This window comes from Pelophylax lessonae, assembly GCF_965119305.1.
Source record: "Pelophylax lessonae genome assembly, chromosome: 12".
NCBI lineage: Eukaryota > Metazoa > Chordata > Amphibia > Anura > Ranidae > Pelophylax > Pelophylax lessonae.
The window spans coordinates 117,646,172-117,667,739 of NC_138779.1; the positions used below are offsets into that span (position 1 = coordinate 117,646,172).

At 42.1% G+C, this 21,568-nt stretch overlaps 1 protein-coding gene across 2 annotated transcripts in view; it reads left to right on the forward strand.

Moving 5' to 3' along the window:
- Window positions 1-21,568, forward strand: part of ZNF524 (zinc finger protein 524) — a 45,349-nt gene extending 23,781 nt beyond the window's left edge. The window contains exons 2-3 of one of the 2 annotated variants that reach the window (XR_014225977.1): window positions 6,921-7,215; window positions 11,038-11,678. Coding sequence is in view for 1 of the 2 variants with exons in the window: in XM_082273511.1 (XP_082129637.1) it covers window positions 19,975-21,306 (1,332 nt within the window). In the remaining variant the exon portion in view is untranslated. Of the gene's footprint in view, window positions 1-6,920; window positions 7,216-11,037; window positions 11,679-19,922 lie in introns of those variants that run through there. The other variant, XM_082273511.1, reaches the window with a different exon arrangement.

Genomic DNA, 21,568 nt, shown 5'->3' on the forward strand with positions numbered 1-21,568 from the left:
AGTACCTAGCGGGCGCACGGGCAGGGAAAGCCCCCGGGGGGCCCGTCCGGACCACACCGCCGCCGAAATACCACCCAATAAAGAGCTGACCACCACTGCTGAGAAAAAAAACATACAGAGTAACAATAAAACAGGAAACTGAAATCCACAAACCCATGAACTCACCCCCCCACCCCCCACCCGGCTCCCTGTCATAAAAACGGGCAGAGAGCTTTAGCCCAGAAACACTAACAACCCCAGGAGGCATAACTATGCCAGAATGTCTTTAGTTCAGTGTCCCTAAAGGAGCAGGAACACACCAGAAAAAATAAAAACAAAAACAAGAAAAATGAAAAATGGAAAATGGGGGAGGGGAGAAAAAGAAAAAATTTCCCCCCAGAGAAGAAAAAAAAAAAAGGGAAAAAGACAAAACGCTGCGGAGGTGGCGGCACCGCCTCCGAGGATAAAGGTGCAAGGTCAGGGGATGAAAACCTCCTCAGAGAACACATGAGGGAGACCGTCCGGTCCAGTATGGAGTCGTCCAGCCATCAGGATAACAGCACCCCCAGACAGGGGATAGCAGCAACAGAGTCCGAGCATCAGTATGGAGGGGCCCAGGTAGGCCCAGACCCCCGGCAAACAACAGCTGCAATAGTCAAAGCATGTTCAGCCCCGTCTTCCCAAACCATCAAGCCAGGCCGATGCATCCTGCGGGGAAAGGAAGAAGTGAGCCTTTCCCTCATGAATATTCACAGTATTATTATTCCAAACTATTACCCAGAGCAGAAAAGAGGAATGACACATGGACTGCTGGTATTTAGAAAAAAATAACTCTTTACTCAAACTATAAAATTATAATATACTTTAGAAAATGAAAAAAACAGCCATAATAGACATCAATAATTTCTAAAACACATTGTAATTATTTAAAACTGATTTTTAGGACATCATTATACCATATATTTTGTTAGCATACTTAAGTGTTTACCCGCTACACAATTAAAGGTGAACCAGAGTCACAAAAACACCCCACTACCCCATAGTGGGATATTATTGTGATACTGGTTATCATCAAAACCAGTAAATCAGAGCAAGCCATCAATTCTGCTTGAACACCGTTCCTGGATGATGACAAAGGCTACATGACTCTATTGCCATGGCTTAAGCCTGGACATTCAGTTCACCCAAGCCTGGACTGTTTTCTTTTTACATTTCTTAAGAGGTACTATAAACTCTTTAGTGGGATACAGTAATATGGGAAAGTAAGAGAATACTTTAATGGGAAATTGTGTTTGTTTCATTCCATTCTATGTATGTACTGTATCTCACAAAAGTGAATACACCCTTCACATTTTTGTAAATATTTTATTATATCTTTTCATGTGACAACACTGAAGAAATTACACTTTGCTACAATGTAAAGTAGTGAATGTACAGCTTGTATAACAGTGTAAATTTGCTGTCCCCTCAAAATAACTCAACACACAGACATTAATGTCTAAATCACTGGCAACAAAAGTGAGTACACCCCTAAGTGAAAATGTCCAAATTGAGTCCAATAAGCTATTTTCCATCTGCGGTGTCATTTAACTTATTAGTGTTACAAGGTCTCGAGTTGTGAATGGGGAACAGATGTGTTTGCTCTCACTCTCTCATACTGGTCACTGGAAGTTAAACATGGCACCGCATGACAAAGAACTCTCTGAGGATCTGAAAAAAATAATTATTGCTCTACATAAAGATGGCCTAGGCTATAAGAAGATTGCCAAGACCCTATAACTGAGCTGCACCATGGTGGCCAAGACCATACAGCAGTTTAACAGGACAGGTTCCACTCAGAACAGGCCTCGACCAAAGAAGTTGAGTGCACGTGCTCAGCGTCATATCCAGAGGTTGTGTTTGGGAAATAGACATATGAGTGCTGCCAGCATTGCTGCAGAGATTGAAGGGGTGGGGTCAGCCTATCAGTGTTCAGACCATATGCTGCACACTGCATCAAATTGGTCTGCATGGCTGTCGTCCCAGATGGGAGCCTCTTCTAAAGATGATGAACAAGAAAGTCTGCAAACCGTTTGCTGAAGACAAGCAGACTAAGGACATGCAATACTGAAACCATGTCCTGTGGTCTGATTAGACCAAGATAAACCTATTTGGTTCAGATGGTGTCAGGCGTGTGTGGCGCCGGCGGCAACCAGGTGAGGCGTACAAAGACAAGTATCTCTTGCCTACAGTCAAGCATGGTGGTGGGAGTGTCATGGTCTGGGGATGCATGAGTGCTGCCGACACTGGGGAGCTAAAGTTCATTGAGGGAACTATGAATGCCAACATATACTGTGACATACTGAAGCAGAGTATGATCCCCTCCCTTCGGAGACTGGGTCACGGGCCAGTATTCTAACATGATAACGACCCCAAAAATGTCTTGAAGACAACCACTGCCTTGCTAAAGAAGCTGAAGTTAAGGTGATGGACTGGCCAAGCATGTCTCCAGACCTAAACCCTATTGAGCATCTGTGGGGCATCCTCAAATGGAAGGTGGAGGAGCGCAAGGTCATCAGCTCTGTGATGTCGTCATGGAATTATTGGAATTACATGGAAATATTGACACTTTGGACCCAATATGGACATTTTCACTTAGGGGTGTACTCACTTTTTTTTGCCAGCGGTTTAGATATTAATGGCTGTGTGTTGAGTTATTTTGAGGGGACAGCAAATTTACACTGCTATACAAGCTGTACACTAACTACTTTACATTGTAGCAAAGTGTCAATTCTTCAGTGTTGTCACATGAAAAGATATAATAAAATATTTCCAAAAATGTGAGGGGTGTACTCACTTTTGTGAGATACTGTATATATTTACTTTTTACATTTATAAATTGATCCTGTGAAATAACTTTTTCTGTAACTTGTATTAAATGTTATTTTTTCTACTGATATATATTCAATACAGGGTGTTTCCATAATAGTTTTTAATGTGCAGAATGTCTGCTGACAAACCCTAGAAGTGGCTGCTTACTTGTTGAGCGCTTTTTTCTAATTGAAAATCCATATAAAGCCCTATAAGCATTTCATAGCATGGAAATTAAACACTATAGAAATTCTGCAGGCAGCATATTTCTAGACTTTAGCACTCCACCTGCTGTCCACAGATAGTAAATGTGAAGCATTTATGTGCAATATTTGATATTTATCTGACTTAATTCCCCTGACAGCTTTTTTCCTTTTGCTGTCTGTGCCCCAGATTTATATTTACTTCCTTTCCCAGTCCCAGAGACATAAAAGGAAGTGAGCTGAAATCTCTGCAAAGTGAAGGCACATCCCATCTTACACAGTAATTGCTGAAACAATTTTCCCCTTTGGAAGATTTCTATTCCAATTCTGTTTCTCTAACAACTGTAACATTTTGGATCTAGAGAGGGGGAATCTCCCCCAGCAAGGATACAGACAAAACCTTTTTTTTTTTTCCAAATTGTTTATTTAAACAAAGGTATATAAATGACATACAATAGAGCCTTAAAAGTGGCTCAAGGAACAAAAAAAGGGACAGAGTAGTTGCAACAAACACAATTATGTGGAAAGTCATACGTTAGGGTATCGAGTCGCCTGTCACGTTCTAACCATCTCATATACATATAAAAAGAACAATGGGTTTTTACATAATAGGGGAAACGGGGGAAGGATGCAGGTCCTAGGAGAAAACAAAAAAAAGGGGGGGGGGTGGAGGGGGGTGGTATAGAGGAAGAGGACCAGGAAAGGAGGGGATGGAGCAGCAGAAGGAGGCAGAGCGGGTGAAGAAAGGCCAAAGAGAAGTGCTTTATAACAAACTAGAGCGTTAATTCAGTCTCCTGTTCTACCCCCACTCACCCAAAAAAGGGGGGACCATATCTGTCAACCTCCAGGGAGGTCGCCCTGTAAGGCCATGCCCTCATCTGAGAGAGCAAACATGTTCCAACATTCCCAGGTTTTAGTATATTGTGCTTTTCTGTCTTGTGAAGACAACATAAGGTCTTCAAACGTATTAAGGGTTCTTACTTTGTTTAGCCACATGGCAATTGAGGGGGGTGGGGATTTCTTCCATTGGAGGCTGATGCAGGCCATTGCAGTATTAAGTAGGTGGCGTATAACAGATTTTTTATTCCGTTTAAGGGGGATTTGTGAGCAGTGTAAAAGAAAGAAGACCGAGTCATCTGGGATCTGGTAGTCGGTCATTTTTGGGGTGATTCTCCTAACCTCCTGCCAGTAGGATCGAAGTTTGGGCCAGCTCCAAAAAATGTGGAGAATGGAACCTGGTTCTTTCTGACATCTCCAGTATCTGTCTGTGGTATCTGGAAAAATTTTCCTTAGCATCGTATGGGTATAATAACAGTGAGTAAGCAGCATGTAATTGGATTCCTGCACACGAGTGCAGATAGAGGATTTAAGGGCAAGATGCTAAATATTCTGTCTCTAAACAGTAGAAAAGGTTCAGCCCAGCACACTTTCCCATTTCAGATTGCCCGGAGGGTCAAAGTCGTCTGGTGGCGAAATAATGGGAGTACATCCCAGAGAGGGCATGCGGGAGGGGGTCGACCCCCGAGAATAGTTCCTTCAGGGGGGTCAGCCACCTGCAGAAGGGGGTTGGAGAGCCCAGCCCGTGCAGGAAGTGTTGGAGTTGAAGCGCTTGCCATCGGGAAAGGGCAAAAGGTCCCCTAGGGTCGGTCAATATGAGTAGAGTAGGCCATACTTTAATGGTTAAGATGTGCGACGCCTGAAAACAATCCCTCTCCAGCAGGACCCGGAAATTGCCCCTGTCGCAGTCAGGGGGAAAGCCGGGTTTCCCAAGATAGGGAATACAGGGGACCGCGGAGAGGAGAAGCCCGGTTTAGAGATGACTTTGGCACAAATGCGAAGTGTATGTCCAATGAAGGGGTGCATTTTAACGATACTTGGGAGAGATGTGCAGCACCACGGTGCCCTGAGAAGCGGCACAGGATGAAAGCTTTGTTCAATATCTGTCCAGATTTTGAGACGTTTGTGTCTGCACCAGTCTACCAGTCTGCCCATATGTGCAGTCTGGTAGTAAAGGAAGGTGTCAGGCACTGCGATGCCCCCGTGGCAATCGGGGAGAGTCAGCAGTCGCCTCTTGATTCTGGGGCGCCTACCTGCCCAAATAAATTTCGTAAGAAGGGCGTCAACTTGTTTGAAGAAGGATACGGGGATATGTATCGGTAGGGTTTAAAATAAATAGAGAAGCTTCGGAAGGATGGACAGCTTAACGATGTTACACCAGCCGAACCATAAGTGAGGACCGTAAGTCCATGTATCTAAAAGGACTTAAATCTTACTCGGGAGGGGGGGGGGTTCATTTGAAAAGTTCCTGATGGTCCGGTGGGAACTGAGTGCCCAGGTATTTGAGGGCCGATGGTGTCCATTTGAAAGGAAAGTTTTGTCGTATTAGGTATTTGAGGGCCGACGGTTTCCATTTGAAAGGAAAGTTTTGTCGGATTTGGCTTAGAATAGTTGATTTTTAGGTTAGAAACTACCCCATATTGTTCAAATTCCTTAAGAAGGTTTGGAATGGAGATGAGTGGGTTTGAGAGGGAAAATAGGAGATCATCTACATATGCGGAGATGTTGTGGTTGCCTACTTGGATGCCCGTTTTATCAATATTTGCCCAGATTTTAGCGAGAAAGGGCTTGAGGCAAAGAGCGAAGAGCAGTGGGGACAACGGGCATCACTGTCTGGTGCCCTTATAGGTTCAAAAAGGCTCTGAGAACACTCCGTTGGCCTTCACTGCTGCCCTAGGTATTGTGTAGACGCTCGTCACCCAGTGAAGCAATTGTGGACCAAAGCCCATGCCTCGTAAAACTGCAAACATGTAATCCCAGCTAACTCTATCAAATCCGTTTTCTGCATCCGTGCTCAAAAAAAACATTTAACATATTTGTACCTTTCGCAAGATAGATTCAATTAAGAGCCTTGATGGTATTGTCCCTTGCCTCTCTGGTGGGGACAAAACCCACTTGATCAAGATGAATCAGACTAGGGAGAAGCAGTTGCAGTCTGGAGGCAATGAGCTTGGTGAAGAGTATCAGGTCCGCATTAAGGACTGAGATCGGTCTATAGCTCCCACAGACAGAGGGGTCTTTCCCCTCTTTAGGGATAACTGAAATGTGAGCTAATAGTGTATCCCTATGGAGGGAGGAGGAATGGCCTAAGGCGTTAAACAGTTTGAGCATGTATGGTATTAGCAAAGTTTGGAGTGTTTTATAATATTGCATGGTGAACCCATGTGGGCCTGGGGCTTTACCCGATTTTGTAGCTTTGATAGCTGATTGCAACTCCTCTACCGAGAAGGGTGCCTCCAGGGCCTCCCGTTCTGGCGATGGGAAGCGTGTCATAGGGGTTGAGGATAGGTATTGGTCCACTTTGACAGAATGAGCAGCTGTCTGGGGTATGTGGTAAAGCTGGGAATAGAAGTCACTAAAACATTGGAAATAGCTTTGGGAAAGGATAGTTTTTGGCCACTGTTGTCCATTATATAAGGTATGTAGGAGGCTAGTCGTTGTTCTCTAATGGCCCTCGCCGGAATTTGCCATACTTGTCCCCCGACTTGTAAGTCAGTTTCCTACAATTTTGAAGAGCAGCCTTGGCCTTAAATTGGAGCAAATCAGACACCTGTCTCCAGAGCTGAGTCAGTTCAGATCCAAGAGAAGGATCTAGCGATCGTTTATGTCTCAGTTCTAGGGCACTAATGTCGAATAACCACCTTATGGGCTTTCCATATCAACCCAGGGTCGCAGTCAGTGGTGTCGTTTGTGTCATTTGTGGGGAAAATAGGTTTGAAGCTGTTGGGTGACATGTTTTTATATGATTAAGCCTAAAGTAACTGATGTTATTCCTCTGTACTGCTTCACTCAGTATACCTAACATTGAGTTTTATTTTTGCACCATCACAGGTGTATCTTGTTTGCTGAAGTGTCTCCTCCAGATTCCGTATTGGTTTTTGCTGCCCCTCAATACTGCAGCTTTGGACTCCAGCAACTAAGATGGATCATACAGATAATGGAAAATGTGCCACAGAGGATCCATGGAAGCTGAACACATAGATCAACAAGGCACATGTTCCCTAACTTTATATTTTATGTGTAGCTTACAAAACAATGCAGCCAGCTGGTGTTTTTATATGCAAGACGTGAGAGCGGTCAAGAACCACTGTGACCGGGGCAGTACTTCCAGGGCTCACCTCTTTAGGTACATGACCTTAATAATGTATTCATCTATAATTTGTATTTATATAAAATGTTTAAAATAACTTGTATGTAATTTAAGTTTACAATTACATTTCTATGACGCTGCCTGCTAAATTGGAAAGAACAGACAGATTAGTGGTAACCAGCACCAAGTTTACGGCAGCTTCCGGTGTCATTTAGAAGCATGGTTGTTGGCTTGAACAGGTAATACAGACAGCATACTAAAAAGACAGGCAGGGTTCAAGCATGTGCACTTTCTTATAAGGATCTGTTACCCTAAAGCTGGTCATAGGTTAGTAGTTTTTTTTCATTCAGCCAGCATGCAAAATGATCCATAAATTATTGTGACATTCATGGCCATCATCCGTGTTGTATATATACAATTGTGCTCATAAGCTTACATACCCTGGCATAATTTATGATTTATTGGCCATTTTTCAGAGAATATGAATGATAACACAAACATTTGTCTTTCACTCATGGTTAGTGTTTGGCTGAAGCCATATATTATCAATCAATTGGGTTTACTCTTTTTAAATCATAATGACAACAGAAACTACACAAATGAACCTGATCAAAAGTTTACATACCCCAGTTCTTAATACCATGTATTGCCCCCTTTTAAATCAATTACAGCTCAAAGTCTTTTGTGGTATTTGTGGATGAGGCTCTTTATCTTCTCAGAAGGTAAAGCTGTCCATTCTTCCTGGAAAAAAGCCTCCAGTTCCTGTAAATTTTCGGGCTGTCTTGCATGAACTTAAAGTTTGAGATCTCCCCAGAGTGGCTCAATGATATTGAGGTCAGGAGACTGAGATGGCCACTCCAGAACCTTCACTTTATTCTGATGTAGCCAATGATAGGTTGACTTGGCCTTGTGTTTAGGATCATTGTCATGTTGGAATGTCCAAGTACGTCCCATGCGCAGCTTCTGGGCTGATGAATGCAAATGTTCTCCCAGTATTTTTGATAAAATACTGCATTCATCTTGCCATCAATTCTGACCAAATTTCCTGTGCCTTTGTAGCTCACACATCCCCCAAAACATCAGTGATCCACCTCCGTGTTTCACAGTAGGAATGGTGTACCTTTCATCACAGGACTTGTTGACTCCTCTCCAAATGTAGCATTTATGGTTGTGGCCAAAAAGCTAAATTTTGGTCTCATCACTCCAAATGACTTTGTGCCAGAAGTTTTGAGGCTTGTCTCTGTGCTGTTTGGCGTATTGTAAGTGTGATACTTTGTGGTATTTGCGTAGTAATGGTTTTCTTCTGCCTCCTTATTATGCATCTTGAAACAGCCACGCCACATGTTTTCAGGGAGTCCTGCATTTCACCTGAAGTTATTTGTGGGTTTTTCTTTGCATCCCGAACAATTTTCCTGGTAGTTGTGGCTAAAATATTAGTTGGTCTACCTGACCGTGGTTTGGTTTCAACACAACAGAACCCCTCATTTTCCACTTCTTGATTAGAGGTTGAACACTGCTGATTGGCATTTTCAATTCCTTGGAAATCTTTTTACAGTTCAACTACCTTTTCCTGCACATCCTTTGACAATTCTTTTGCTTTCCCCATGACTCAAAATCCAAAAAATGTCAGTGCAGCACTGGATGAAAAATGCAAGGGTCTGTCAGGAGTCCAGAAACTCATTGACTTTTTATACGCTCACACTAATTACAAGAAAGCAGATCACAGGTGAGGATGGTTACCTTTAATAGCTATTCAAACCCATTTGGCTCCTTTCACACTATCCGTCCATCGGACAGATTCCGTTCTTCTCAGCGGGGGATCGAGCCTCCGATCCCCCGCTGAGCAGGAGGATGACAGCTGTGTCTACGCTGTGTGCGGAGACACTGCTGTCAGTTCCCCATGCATCTCTATGGGGGAACAGACCATCGGTTCATTCTCATCCGATCCCGTCCGATCCGCTGGACGGATGGAAAATAGGGTTTCCATCCGTCCAGATTTGACGGATAGGATCGGGTGTCAGCGGACATGTCTCCGCTAACATCCGATCCCCCATAGAGATGCATGTGGGGACCGTTCAGATCCGCCAAAAAAACGGACATGTGCATGTTATCAGGTCAAAATCACCAGGGTATGTAAACTTTTGATTTGGGTAGTTTCTGTTGTTATGATTGAAAAAGAGTAAACACAGTTGATTGATAATAAATGGATTCAGCCAAACACTAACCATGAGTGAAAGAAAAGTTTTTGTGTTATCTTTATTCTCTGAAAAATGGCTAAGAAATCATAAATTCTGCCAGGGTATGTAAACTTATTAGCACAACTGTATATGGAAAAAATAACAAGAAGATTTCAGAATGTACAGGCCACATAAGGAGCAAACAATTTATACTATAGAATCATACAGTTCATTAGGTAACAAAGGTTAAAATGGTTAACACAATATGTATGCATCTAGTTCTAGATAATTCAAAACAGTAGTAGTGCCGATAGAATTCACTGTGTATATTTATACACCAGGAATGAATGCTGACAAGATAGGTCTTCATGTGCCGAAACATTTTGCCAAACTTTGCTTTATCAGGGCTCATAAAAAACCATATAGCACTCATCTAAGCACAGATTAGTACCAACACAATAGCTCTCTGGGCGGGCACTGGAACATTAGAAACCCTCACCAAATATAGAGTCAACCCCAAAAAGGTCTCTCGTGTAAGCCTATAAATTGGAAAACCCCCAGCTAGTGGGGATAATATAGCGCTTGCTAGTAAAATGCAAATATATAAATCTAAAACCATAGGATAAAATAAATGCCCTTAAATTCACAGTAAGACCATATAATATTAGGAATATATAAAAAACATTAGTGCAAAGTGAAGTCCAAAAAATGTGCAAAAGTGACTGTATAATAAAAGTCCAAGGAGAAATTGTGCCAAGAAAAAAGTGCGAGTGCTTGAGGCTAAATCCTCCAGTGATCCAGGAGATCCAATCACACAGGTGACTCTCAAAGGGGAAGTTAGATGTACACTCACCAGATGCGATGGGTCTCAAATGTCATATGACAATGAGGCCAGTATTGCTTTGTGACCATCCAGGTCAGGGGTAGGGTGACTGCTGGGCTCAGGTCCCTCTAGACCGGGTATTCCCCAAATGTGGATCGAGTTCCCGAGGTCCTCCAATGTGGATAGGGAGAGGGAGGAAAGAAGGCTCCAGATGGTGCAATACCGTTAAAAAGTATTGTTTATTAAACGAAGTAAGCAAACATGGATAAAATGACTCTTATAAAGTGCTAGCTGTCCTCTGGGATCTGCCTGTAGCGTGGAGAGCGGTTTGCGTTCCGACTCGTGTAAGCCCACTATTCATTCACAGTGTATAATCTATCCATAGAATATAAGAGATTGGTTTACAATTAGAAAATCAAAGGATCAATGGACTAAAATGTTCCTCTAGGTATTCTCAGATCCTCAAATTGGACGCAGCCATCCGCATGTATGCCCAGATAGATAGAGTTCCACCCAATAAGCCCGTACTATAGATTGGTCCCGGTATTCAGGTTGCCTGGTGGTCATCGTCAGAACACACTGATCACTGGCTGATCGACAAAAGTTTTCCAACTTGTTCGTTCGACAGAAGTTGATCTAATGATCAACTTCTGTCGAAAAGGGAAGGACATACATTAATTTAAATTCACCTGGTCCCTGCTAAATCGGTCCAATTTTGATCTCTATGGCCAGCTAAAGATTTTTCTAGCAACAGGTTTTTGTTTCTGTTAAGGTATTTGCATACAAAGTAAAAAGTAAAAAAATGTATTATCCCTACCAGAGATTTATTACAATGCCTTTATTTGCTTTTCTTCCCAGAAGGATGGAACCATCTTTATTGAGGCATCATCCAGGATCAGTATCTACTTTACTTCTTGGGCTGAGAAGGTGGCACAAAGATTAAATCCCAGTGGCTGTGTGGTTCTTGACTGTGTTCACAAATACCTGACACAGATAAGCCCCTGCTGCAGCCTCTCCCCTTATAACTTGTTACAATGTTACAGTCTGATTACAGGGAGAGAGGAAACCAAGAAAAATGCTGTCCTGCCTGCAGCAAACTGATGACATTTTCTGAGCCTAACCAATGTCACTTGACTGGGGCTCAAGGACAGCTTATAAAGATAAAATGTAGAGAATTTTTTGAAATTTATATTGTTGCTGCATATTTTGATATCTCTGGAATTTAATAATGCAGACCTGTAGAGTTGCTGAAAAACTAGTTTGAGACCTTGATCTCATGTGGGAATTTTCTATGAGTGGCACAATGATGGATCTCTCAACTATCAACATGCATCCTTCTCAGTATGGCAATTTATGAAAGTAAAGTATCCTCAAAGCAAGGAACTGGTGGCTGCAGCAGCCTGATTCTATCAAGTCATTTTAGTTGTATGACTAGGAAGAGTATGCCCACTCAAAGAATAGTACCCCAGAAGCATTTTGCTACAAGGCTGTAATAATGTTTCCTTCCAGGTAGAAAGTGTGGGCATCTAGAGGTGACTTCAAATACCTGGAACAGCCTACAGCAACCCTCACAAAGCCAGATCCTCACGCCATGCTGATCAGGCAACACTTTGGCACTTTCTAGTAGTGTCAAAGCTTGCATATATTACACATTCTTATTGGTTAGTGGTGCAGCCTCTCATAGTGATGGACCAATAGGTATAAACAGGAAGCAGAGTACACTTTACCCCAGTACCATTTTTTAGGTAGAGTGTGTTTTAGGTAGAAAACTACCAAAAGTCCAATGGTCAATTTGTTTTTGAAAAAACTTCATAGTTGACTGAACCAGATTGGAGTCAAATTGGTAGCAAGGCCACAAAAACTGTTCTTGCTGTAACTATTTTATGTTATAGGGCATTCCACAGCTTACCCACATTTTTTATAAAGAACAACATCCAACACATCCTCTTTCCTCCAAAAGCAGCTCATTTTCCTTTTTTGGTATAAATCCCCCTTCTTTGTACATTTCTTTGTTGTCTTTTTTTCCAAGATCCTTCATTAACATGTCACTATCCTTTTGAGTTTTTAAGGAAACCTACATGGTAAGAAATATGTAGGCTTTAATTACTGACCTTGTTCACCTTTCCTTATGGATATAGCCTAACTTTGACAATGATCCAATGTTTTAATTTTCTTTGGAAAGTCTACATTTGATCAGTATATACACTGCTCAAAAATGTTAAAGGAACACTTTTTAATCAGAGTATGGCATCAAGTCAATTTAACTCCTGGGATATTGATCTGGTCAGTTAAGTAGCAGAGGGGGTTGGTAATCAGTTTCAGAGGCTTTGGTGTTAATGAAATTAACAACAGGTGCACTAGATGGGCAACAATGAGACCTCCAAAATAGGAATGGTTTTACAGGTGAGGGCTAATAGCATGTTTTTCCCTACTCATCTTTTCTGACTGTTTTTCACTATTTTTGCATGTGGCTAGGGTCAGTGTCACTACTGGTAGCAATGCGGCGATACCCGGACCCTATAGAGGATGCTCAGGCAGTCCAAATTGTCCAGGATGGCACATCAAAACGTGCCATTGCCAGAAGGTTTGCTGTGTCTCCCAGCACAGTCTCAAGAGCATGGAGGAGATTCCAGGAGACAGGCTGTTGCACTAGGAGAGCTGAACAGGGCCATAGAAGGTACTTAACCCATCAGCAGGACCGGTATCTGCTCCTTTGTGAAAGGAGGAACAGGATGAGCACTGCCAGAGCCCTACAAAATTACCTCCAGCAGGTCACTGGTGTGAATGTCTCTGACCAAGCAATCAGAAACAGACTTCATGAGGGTGGCCTGAGGGCCCAAAGTCCTCTAGTCGGCCCTGTGCTCACTGCCCGGCACCATGAAGCTCGTTTGTCATTTGCCATTGAACACCAGAATTAGCAGGTCTGCCACCAGCGCCCTGTGCTTTTCACAAATGAGAGCAGATTCACCCCGAGCACATGTGACAGACGTGAAAGGGTCTGGAGAAGCCATAGAGAATGTTATGCTGCCCGTAACTTCGTTTAGCATGACCGGTTTGGTGATGGGTTAGTGATGGTCTGGGGAGGCATATCCACAGGGAAGCCCAGACATCTACAGTCTAGACGATGGCCCTCTGACTGCCATTAGGTATCGAGATGAAATCCTTGGACCCATTGTCAGAACCTACACTGGGGCAGTGGGTTCTGGGTTCCTCCTGGTGCACGACAATGCCTGGCGAGAGTATGCAGCCAGTTTCTAGTTTCTGCAGGATGAATTGATACCATTGAATAGCCCCCACGCTCGCCTGACCTTAATTTCAATAGAATGCATCTGGAACATTATGCTTTGGTCCATCCGACGCTGCCAGGTTGCACCTCAGTCTGTTCAGGAGCTCAGTGATGCCCTGGTCCAGATCTGCGAGGAAATACCCCAGGACACCATCCGTCATCTCATTAGGTGCATGCCCCAACATTGTCAGGCATGCATACAAGCACGTGGGGCCATACAAACTACTGAGTACCATTTTAAGTTGCTGCAACGAAATTTCAGCGAAATGGACTAGCCTTCTGCATCATTTTTTCACTTTGGTTTTTGGGTGTCTTTAAATTCAGCCCTCTGTAGGTTGACAATTTCCATTTCCATCAAATGATGTGGCATCCTTTTGTTTGTAACACATTACCCAGTCCATATCCAGCATGAGATTTTTCCCCATTGAGATCTAAAGTGCTTTTAAAGTGTTCCTTTAATTTTTTCAAACAGTGTAATAGGATCTATGCATATAAATAATTAAAGTATCACATTCTTGTGACAACAAGTATGTTACATGGAATATATAAACCGAGAATTATATTAGAACAACAAAGGGGAAAAGATTCCAATTAAATTATCTGGCATGATTGGTTTAAATAAAAAACACTTTTATCACAGACATTATTAAATGTATGATAAACATTCAAACTTGTAAAATGAATCAGGTCTTCTATGGTCTCTATTTAAAAAGAAGTTGATAGAGGCATATAGTATAGAGCCTATGCACTGAAGAACAGGAAACATACACACTACTATACATAGCAACAGTGTACATGCACTAAGAATATCTTAGGGCCAGTTCACACCATAGCAACGCAGTCCGGATGTGTTGCTTTCCTGCATGAACGTTTTTGATGCAGTCCAGTGCATTTTTTCTCCCTCTTTTTTCCTTACCTTAAATAAGGACATGTGTGTTCCAGTGTGTTTTTTGTGAGTTTAGGTGCGTTCCAGTGCGTTTTACAGCGTTCCAGTATAGTCCAGTGCAGGAAAAATGCAGCATGCTTTTACTTTTTTTTCTGGAAGGCACTGGAACTGTGCAAGCACATGGTATGAACTATGCCATTTGAAACCATATAACCTACTTTCCATGTGTTTTTGTTGCAGAAAAAAAACAAACTGGACTGCATGTGATGTGAACTGGCCCTTACTGTTTTGCTTTAAATTGGGGGATGCACAGCCAATGAGAAAACAATATGTACCTTAATGCAGAGAATGCATTAAGGTAATAAAAAAGTTTTAGCTTTAGAACTTTAAACCTCTGGCTCAATCGAAGAATGCAACATAATGAGTCAAAATTCAGAAAGTGCCACAAGTGTCTCTAAAAATACTTATCAATATGTGAATTGTGTAACAAATCAATTAAAGATATAAACAAATTAATAAGTAACAATAACAAAAATGTAACAAAAATAAACACTCATCTGAATAGTCAATTATGGCACTTTTCCACTGCAAGTACCGGCTCGACTCCACTCGGCCCTGCTTGGTTTTCCACTGCATGGAACAGTTTGGTATGGTTTGGTATGGATTGGTACGGTTTGCTTTTCCACTAAAGTAGTACTAAAGTAAGTGGGTGGGATAACAACGATTCTCTAACCAATCAGTGGCTAGTAGTGACAAACAGTCAAGGCTGCATGCAAAGGATTGTGGGATATGGTACCGGTACGGCCCTCTTTGAATCACAACCGAGGTGGTACTGTTTAAGCGAGCCGTACCGTTCGGTTCCATGTAGTGGAAAAGCGCCGCCATACCATACCGAACCGTTCCTATACCATACCCAGGGCAGCCATCAGAAATTTTGGGACCCCTTACACAGCTTTAGGCCTGGGCCCCCCGGGGCCTGACCACCAACATTCCCCCATGGCCCGCCCACTGGCCCTCCCACCAAATCTGCTCACTGACCATCCCACTGAGTCCTTCGGTGCACCCACTTTTATTTTAACACTCTTAAAACTTAATATATGAAAAGTATTATTCCCATCCCCGCCCAGAATTATCCATCCCTTTCCACAATGCATCCCCCATTCCCGCCCAGAATTATCCCTCCTTTTCCACAATGTATCCCCCATTCCCGCCCAGAATTATCCATCCCTTTCCACAATGTATCCCCCATTCCCGCCCAGAATTATCCATCCCTTTCCACAATGTATCCCCCATTCCCGCCCAGAATTATCCATCCCTTTCCACAATGTATCCCGCATTCCCGCCCAGAATTATCCATCCCTTTCCACAATGTATCCCCCATTCCCGCCCAGAATTATCCTTCCCTTTCCACAATGTATCCCCCATTCCCGCCCAGAATTATCCTTCCCTTTCCACAATGTATCCCCCATTCCCGCCCAGAATTATCCCTCCCTTTCCACAATGTATCCCCCATTCCCACCCAGAATTATCCCTCCCTTTCCACAATGTATCCCCCATTCCTGCCCAGAATTATCCCTCCCTTTCCACAATGTATCCCCCATTCCCACCCAGAATTATCCATCCCTTTCCACAATGTATCCCCCATTCCCGCTCAGAATTATCCATCCCTTTCCACAATGTATCCCCCATTCCCGCCCAGAATCCTGGAGAGGGATGGATAATTCCGGGTGGGGATGGCGATACATTGTGCAGAGGGATGGATGAATCTGGCCTGGGTGGGGATGAGGAAGATGGAGTTGCATTGTGAAAATGGATGAGGATGAATCTGAGTGGAGATGAGAGTTACATTGTGGAGAGCTTCTTCACTATGTAACTCTCATCCCCACTCAGAATCATCCTTATCCATTTTCACAATGCAACTCCATCATCCTCATCCCCACCCAGGCCAGATTCATCCATGCCTCTGCACAATATATCCCCATCCCCGCCCAAAATTCCCGGAGAGGGATAGATGATTCTGGGCAGGAATTGAAATACATTGTGCAGAGGGAAGGAAGAATCTGGTCTGGATGAGGATGATGGAGTTTCATTGTGAAAATGGCTGGGGATGATTCTGGGTTGGGGATCTTTTCTCCACCCAGAATCAACCCCAGCCATTTTCACAATGCAACTCCATCATGCCAGCTTGTCTGGTGTCCGTGTCCCATCAGAGGAGTCCAATCAAAAGTACAGGCAGCACAGCAGCAGCACGTCGCTGCACACACATAACTCGGTCAGTGACCTACCCTCCACGCTGCTATCTCGATTCTACTTCATGCACCTGCAGGACTGGGGCCACTTCCCCCCATTGAGCAACTGACTACACCCCCATGCCCGAGTGCTGCCCAATCGGATAATTACTTAACTATCTTTGCAGAAGCAGGCTCCGCCTCAGCAGGGAACTAAATGAAGCGGAGCAAATGGGCAGGTTTTACCTGTGGGGAGCAGTGTTGTAAGTTGTAGGCGAGCTGGACTGGCGAAATAAGCTTTTATCTCCTATGCAGGTGCCACACGGGGGAAAGCTGGTGACATCATGTATCACGGTGACTCTCTCTCAGTCTCTTCCACGAACCCTGCTAACACAACACCAAAACAGCAACCCCCGGCGCCGTGCGAGGGTGTTGGCCGGTTGTGCTGTCAGTGAAATGAATCAGTGCTGTGCTGCAGACATTTTCAAATTATGTAAGGGAAGCGGGCCCCGGGCCCCTCTGGAAGCTCGGGCCCCTTACACCTGTACTGCCTGTACCCCCCTGATGGCGGCCCTGACCATACCATGCGGTACCATGCAGTGGAAAAGCACAAAAGTGAGCCGAACCGTTTGGTTCCATGCAGTGGAAAAGCGCCATTATAGTCCCAGTAAGATGTATCTCTTTGGGCACAGAATTCCACATTGTAACCAGTCTTCCATCAAAAGGACCTCACTGTGAATAAAAACCCTCTTCTTAACCACAGGTTTTCCAAGGTGATTGTATCCACCACCAGGATCATACTAAAGCAATCTCACTCGGATTTTTATATGGACCACGCATCAACAAAAGTCAAGTTCACATATGCTGTTGTGAACCCACAAATGAGCAAGCCAGGCAAAGTCTTCTGCTTATGCCTTCACCGATTTCAATCCAGCCCTTGAGTTAGATTATCATAAACATAAAAATAACAGCCTCATGCAACCTAAAAAAGTAATTGTAAAACCTGTACTTATTAAAAGAGCTCCAGCTCTCGAGAAAAATGTTATGGGATGCATGGAATATCATTATGCTCTCACCTCCAGTTAGCAAGATTAGTGGTGGGGTTTTAGGGGGCTGTGGATTCCACCTGATTTGTTCATATGACTATAACTGACCATTCACATAAGATGACTTGTTTATTTTTTTTTTAACCTGTATTACATTACTGTTACACATGGATTTATATCACTGAATTAATTGTTACACAATTAATTTATTAATAAGTAAGGGACACTTGCAGTGTTGTTTGAATTTTGACACATTTAGTTAGGCACGTCATATTTAAGTTATGCAGCTGGTTATAATAGATATTTCACATTGTATGGGTAATGTAGAAGCTCAGAATGTAGAATTCCTATATACTTAATTTCTACTATTATGCAATGTTTTTGTTTTCCTGACTAATTTTTTTTTTTTTTTTTAACAAAACTATTGTTTTTAAAACCTGAAACGAAAATATATTTACCTTGTCATTTTGATTCATGAAGTTAAGGAATCTGGGCAATTATTGGATTCTCTGCAGAGTGGACAAATTAGAATGCAAATAGTCAGGCAATGAAAAAATGTGCAACCCACCTTTTCACTCAATTTACAAATCAATTTGCTAATCATTGTATGTTGTCAAATGATAGCTATGCTATGAAGTGGAGCTGTAGCCACCACAGTGGATTATATTTATGTTTCTGTTACCAAATTATGTTTAGAAATATTTGTGTTTATGGTCTGTGAATATGTATTTGAAATCTCTTGATTTTTTTCCTATTGACAGCCATGCATAGTAGCAGGGAATATCTATGGCTTTGTTGGTTGAAACCTTAGTTGGATATAACAGTGCAACCACCGACATGCCTCCATTGCTTACCCATAACAACATCATTACATTTACAGATCATGTAGCTGGTGCTAATGAGTGGATGGAGCATGTTCTCCTGAAACTCTACCCCATCCAGCACCTTAATTACCACTCTGTAACCAGAAAACTTGGAAGGAGATAATATTCGAAAATAAATTTAGGCCAACAAAAGTTAAACAACACGAGGTCAACATAAAACAATGCTCCTTGTGCTTTATTCTAATATTGTGTTCAAGATGGCTACAGTTCGGCTTTAACCTAAACCTGTTACAAAACTGGGCATTTCCAACCAAGCATGAGATAAAAAAAAATGTGTAATCACAAACAACTTTCAGTAAAACCACATGCAACAGCAATAAGCAGATTAGGACATATAGGTGGCTAAAGGTAAAAGCAGATCTTGACTTTTTTACTGTTAAAATGGGTCCTGTTTTTCCTTCCTCCTAACCCGCTTAGAGACCAGGCATTTTCTGGCCCTTTTTGTTTACATATAAAAATCTGTCTTTTGGAAAATTAGTTAGAACCCCAAAACACTATTTTTTTTTTTTTTAAAAAAAGCAGATGCCCTAGAGAATAAATTGATGGGTTTTGCAATTTTTTTTGTCAAACGGTATTTGCACAGTGGTTTTTCAAATGCAGTTTTTGGGAAAAAATACATTTTTTGAATTTTAATGCAAAAATAAAATTTTAATTTTAGTGCAAAAATACACAATACATAACCCAATTTTTTTTGTAAAATATCAAAGATGATGTCACACAGAGTAATTAAATACCATTCGTGATGATACCTCACATGTGTTGGACAATCGCGGTTTGCATGCGTTTGTGACCGACACACACACATTCGCCTTTGCATGCTAGCATGGGGGGACAGGGGCACTTACATTTTTGTTTTAAATTATTAATTTATATATATATTTTTTTCATTTTTACACTGTTGCTTTATTTTTTTAATCACTTTTATTGCTGTCACACGTAATGCAAACATCCATGTGACAGCAATAGGCATGTGACAGGTACTCTTTATAGAGGGATCTGGGGTCTACAATACCCTAAATCCCTCCTTAGCACTTGAAAGCATTCAAAACGCCAAGATCTGCTTTTTTTTTTTTTAACTTTTGATTTTCAAAAATTGGCACCTTTAAGACTCCAGAAAACTGGAAGTGATGTCATGTCATTGCTTGCTGGTTACTATGTCAGAGACCTGATCAAAGCCGAGGGGGGGGGAACAATTTTTACAGGAGATTTGCTTGTAAATTTAGTTACCTGCATTTGTTTTCTGTAATCTTTTTCATATATATTTTTTTTTTTAACTGAATTTAATTTTTGCCTAGAAATGTTGTTTTCCATATGCTTAATTATGCTTAGTAAGAATTGCACCGCTTTGTAACAGGTTTACTTGTAGTTATTTGCAGTATACAAATGAAATTATGTTTTCCTTTTTATTTACAGTTATAGACCAGTAAGTAAAGACTAATGGATTGTGTATGAAAAATACTTAATTATGGAGTCTACAAACTATAACAAGCAATTTCATCAACCTTGGATGGTTAATCAGCTATGTCCTAAGGATTGGTCTAACCTACCCAACCCTTTGAGCCATCATATGACATGGAATCGGGCCTGGACTCATGCCCTTCAACCTGTAGGTAGAGCCCCCTATGGCTTACATGTTAAGCCAGTACCTCTACCGACATTTCAGTATGGTAGTAATCTGCAAGCATGTGTTAGTAATGAAGCTCACGCTCATTGCTTTCTGCCACATTTGCCTTCTGCCAGCTCAGATGTTAGATTTGAAGACAGATTTCACATTCCATACAATCATTTTGATAATATCCATCGCAAAGATGTAGCTGAAGATGTAACATCCCAATGGATAACGGCTGGAACAGAATTAATAAAAGTAGCTACAGTACCGATTTCACATTCATTATTTAGAACTCCTTGGAATGCAATAGACAATGCCTCTGAGGCAGTAAGAGATTATGATTGTGAAATTGTCGATGAGCTGCCACAACCTTTACATTGTTCAAACTCAGTATCAAAAGTAGCTGAAGGTATAGAGGATAGCCCTGTCTCTCTAGATTCCATAATTGAGGATCCTTGCTCTCCTGAGATAAGCTCTGGTTTAGAACCTCTGAATAATGATCTATCAGGCATGGTGAACATATCAGACACTATTGAGGAGGAGCAAGAAGGTGATAAGGTCAACAATTGCTTTTCAAAATATGTTCCCAAAACCAAAGGCCTCAGATGCCAGCCTCAAGAGAGTGAAGATGAATCTTGTACAGAGAAAAGCAAGTTCCTGTTGATAGATGATCAAGGGATTCCTTACACTGTGTTTAAAGATGATATAATCTCATCCCTACAAAATGTTGATGACCTAGATGATCTATCATCAGAGGAACCCAGAAGACTTCATTACTGCCCTGTCTGCTTCAGGTCATTCTTGTATGTGTCCGATCTGGAACGCCATAGTATTACCCATTCAGAATGCAAACCTTTTGAATGCAAAGTTTGTGGAAAAAGCTTTAAACGTTCTTCTCACCTGCAACGGCACAAGCATATTCACACTGGAGCAAGACCTTTCCTATGTAACATCTGCCGCAAAGGGTTCCGTGAATCAGGTGAACTACAAAGACACCAAAGGGTGCACACTGGGGAAAAGCCCTATCAATGTGAAATCTGCTATGTGCGCTTCACAGAAAAAAACACCCTCCGCAGGCATACGAAGAGGAAACACACAATCCAAGCTTTATTTAGGCAGGTTGCTGCGGACAACAGTGATTGGGAAGAAAACTTTATGAAAAGTCTTTTAGATGACAGTGTTCTGTGATTGCTGGGCACATACAAGTATTATACCTTTGTGTTTAAAATAGCTATTCTAGTCTTGGACTGTGCAAGATGTCAATACCCAAGTGTTGTAAACTACTGACAGAGGACCCATAGAAAAAGTGTACTGACGAAGCATGGAGGCTGCCATTGCTGAAAATGCTAGGTTGCTGGGTGCCAAAATGATTCAATGCCTTTAAAACTCTCTGAGTTGCTGACTTGAAAAATGTGTACAAATAAGGAGGTCTGACTTGGCTCTGACTTTC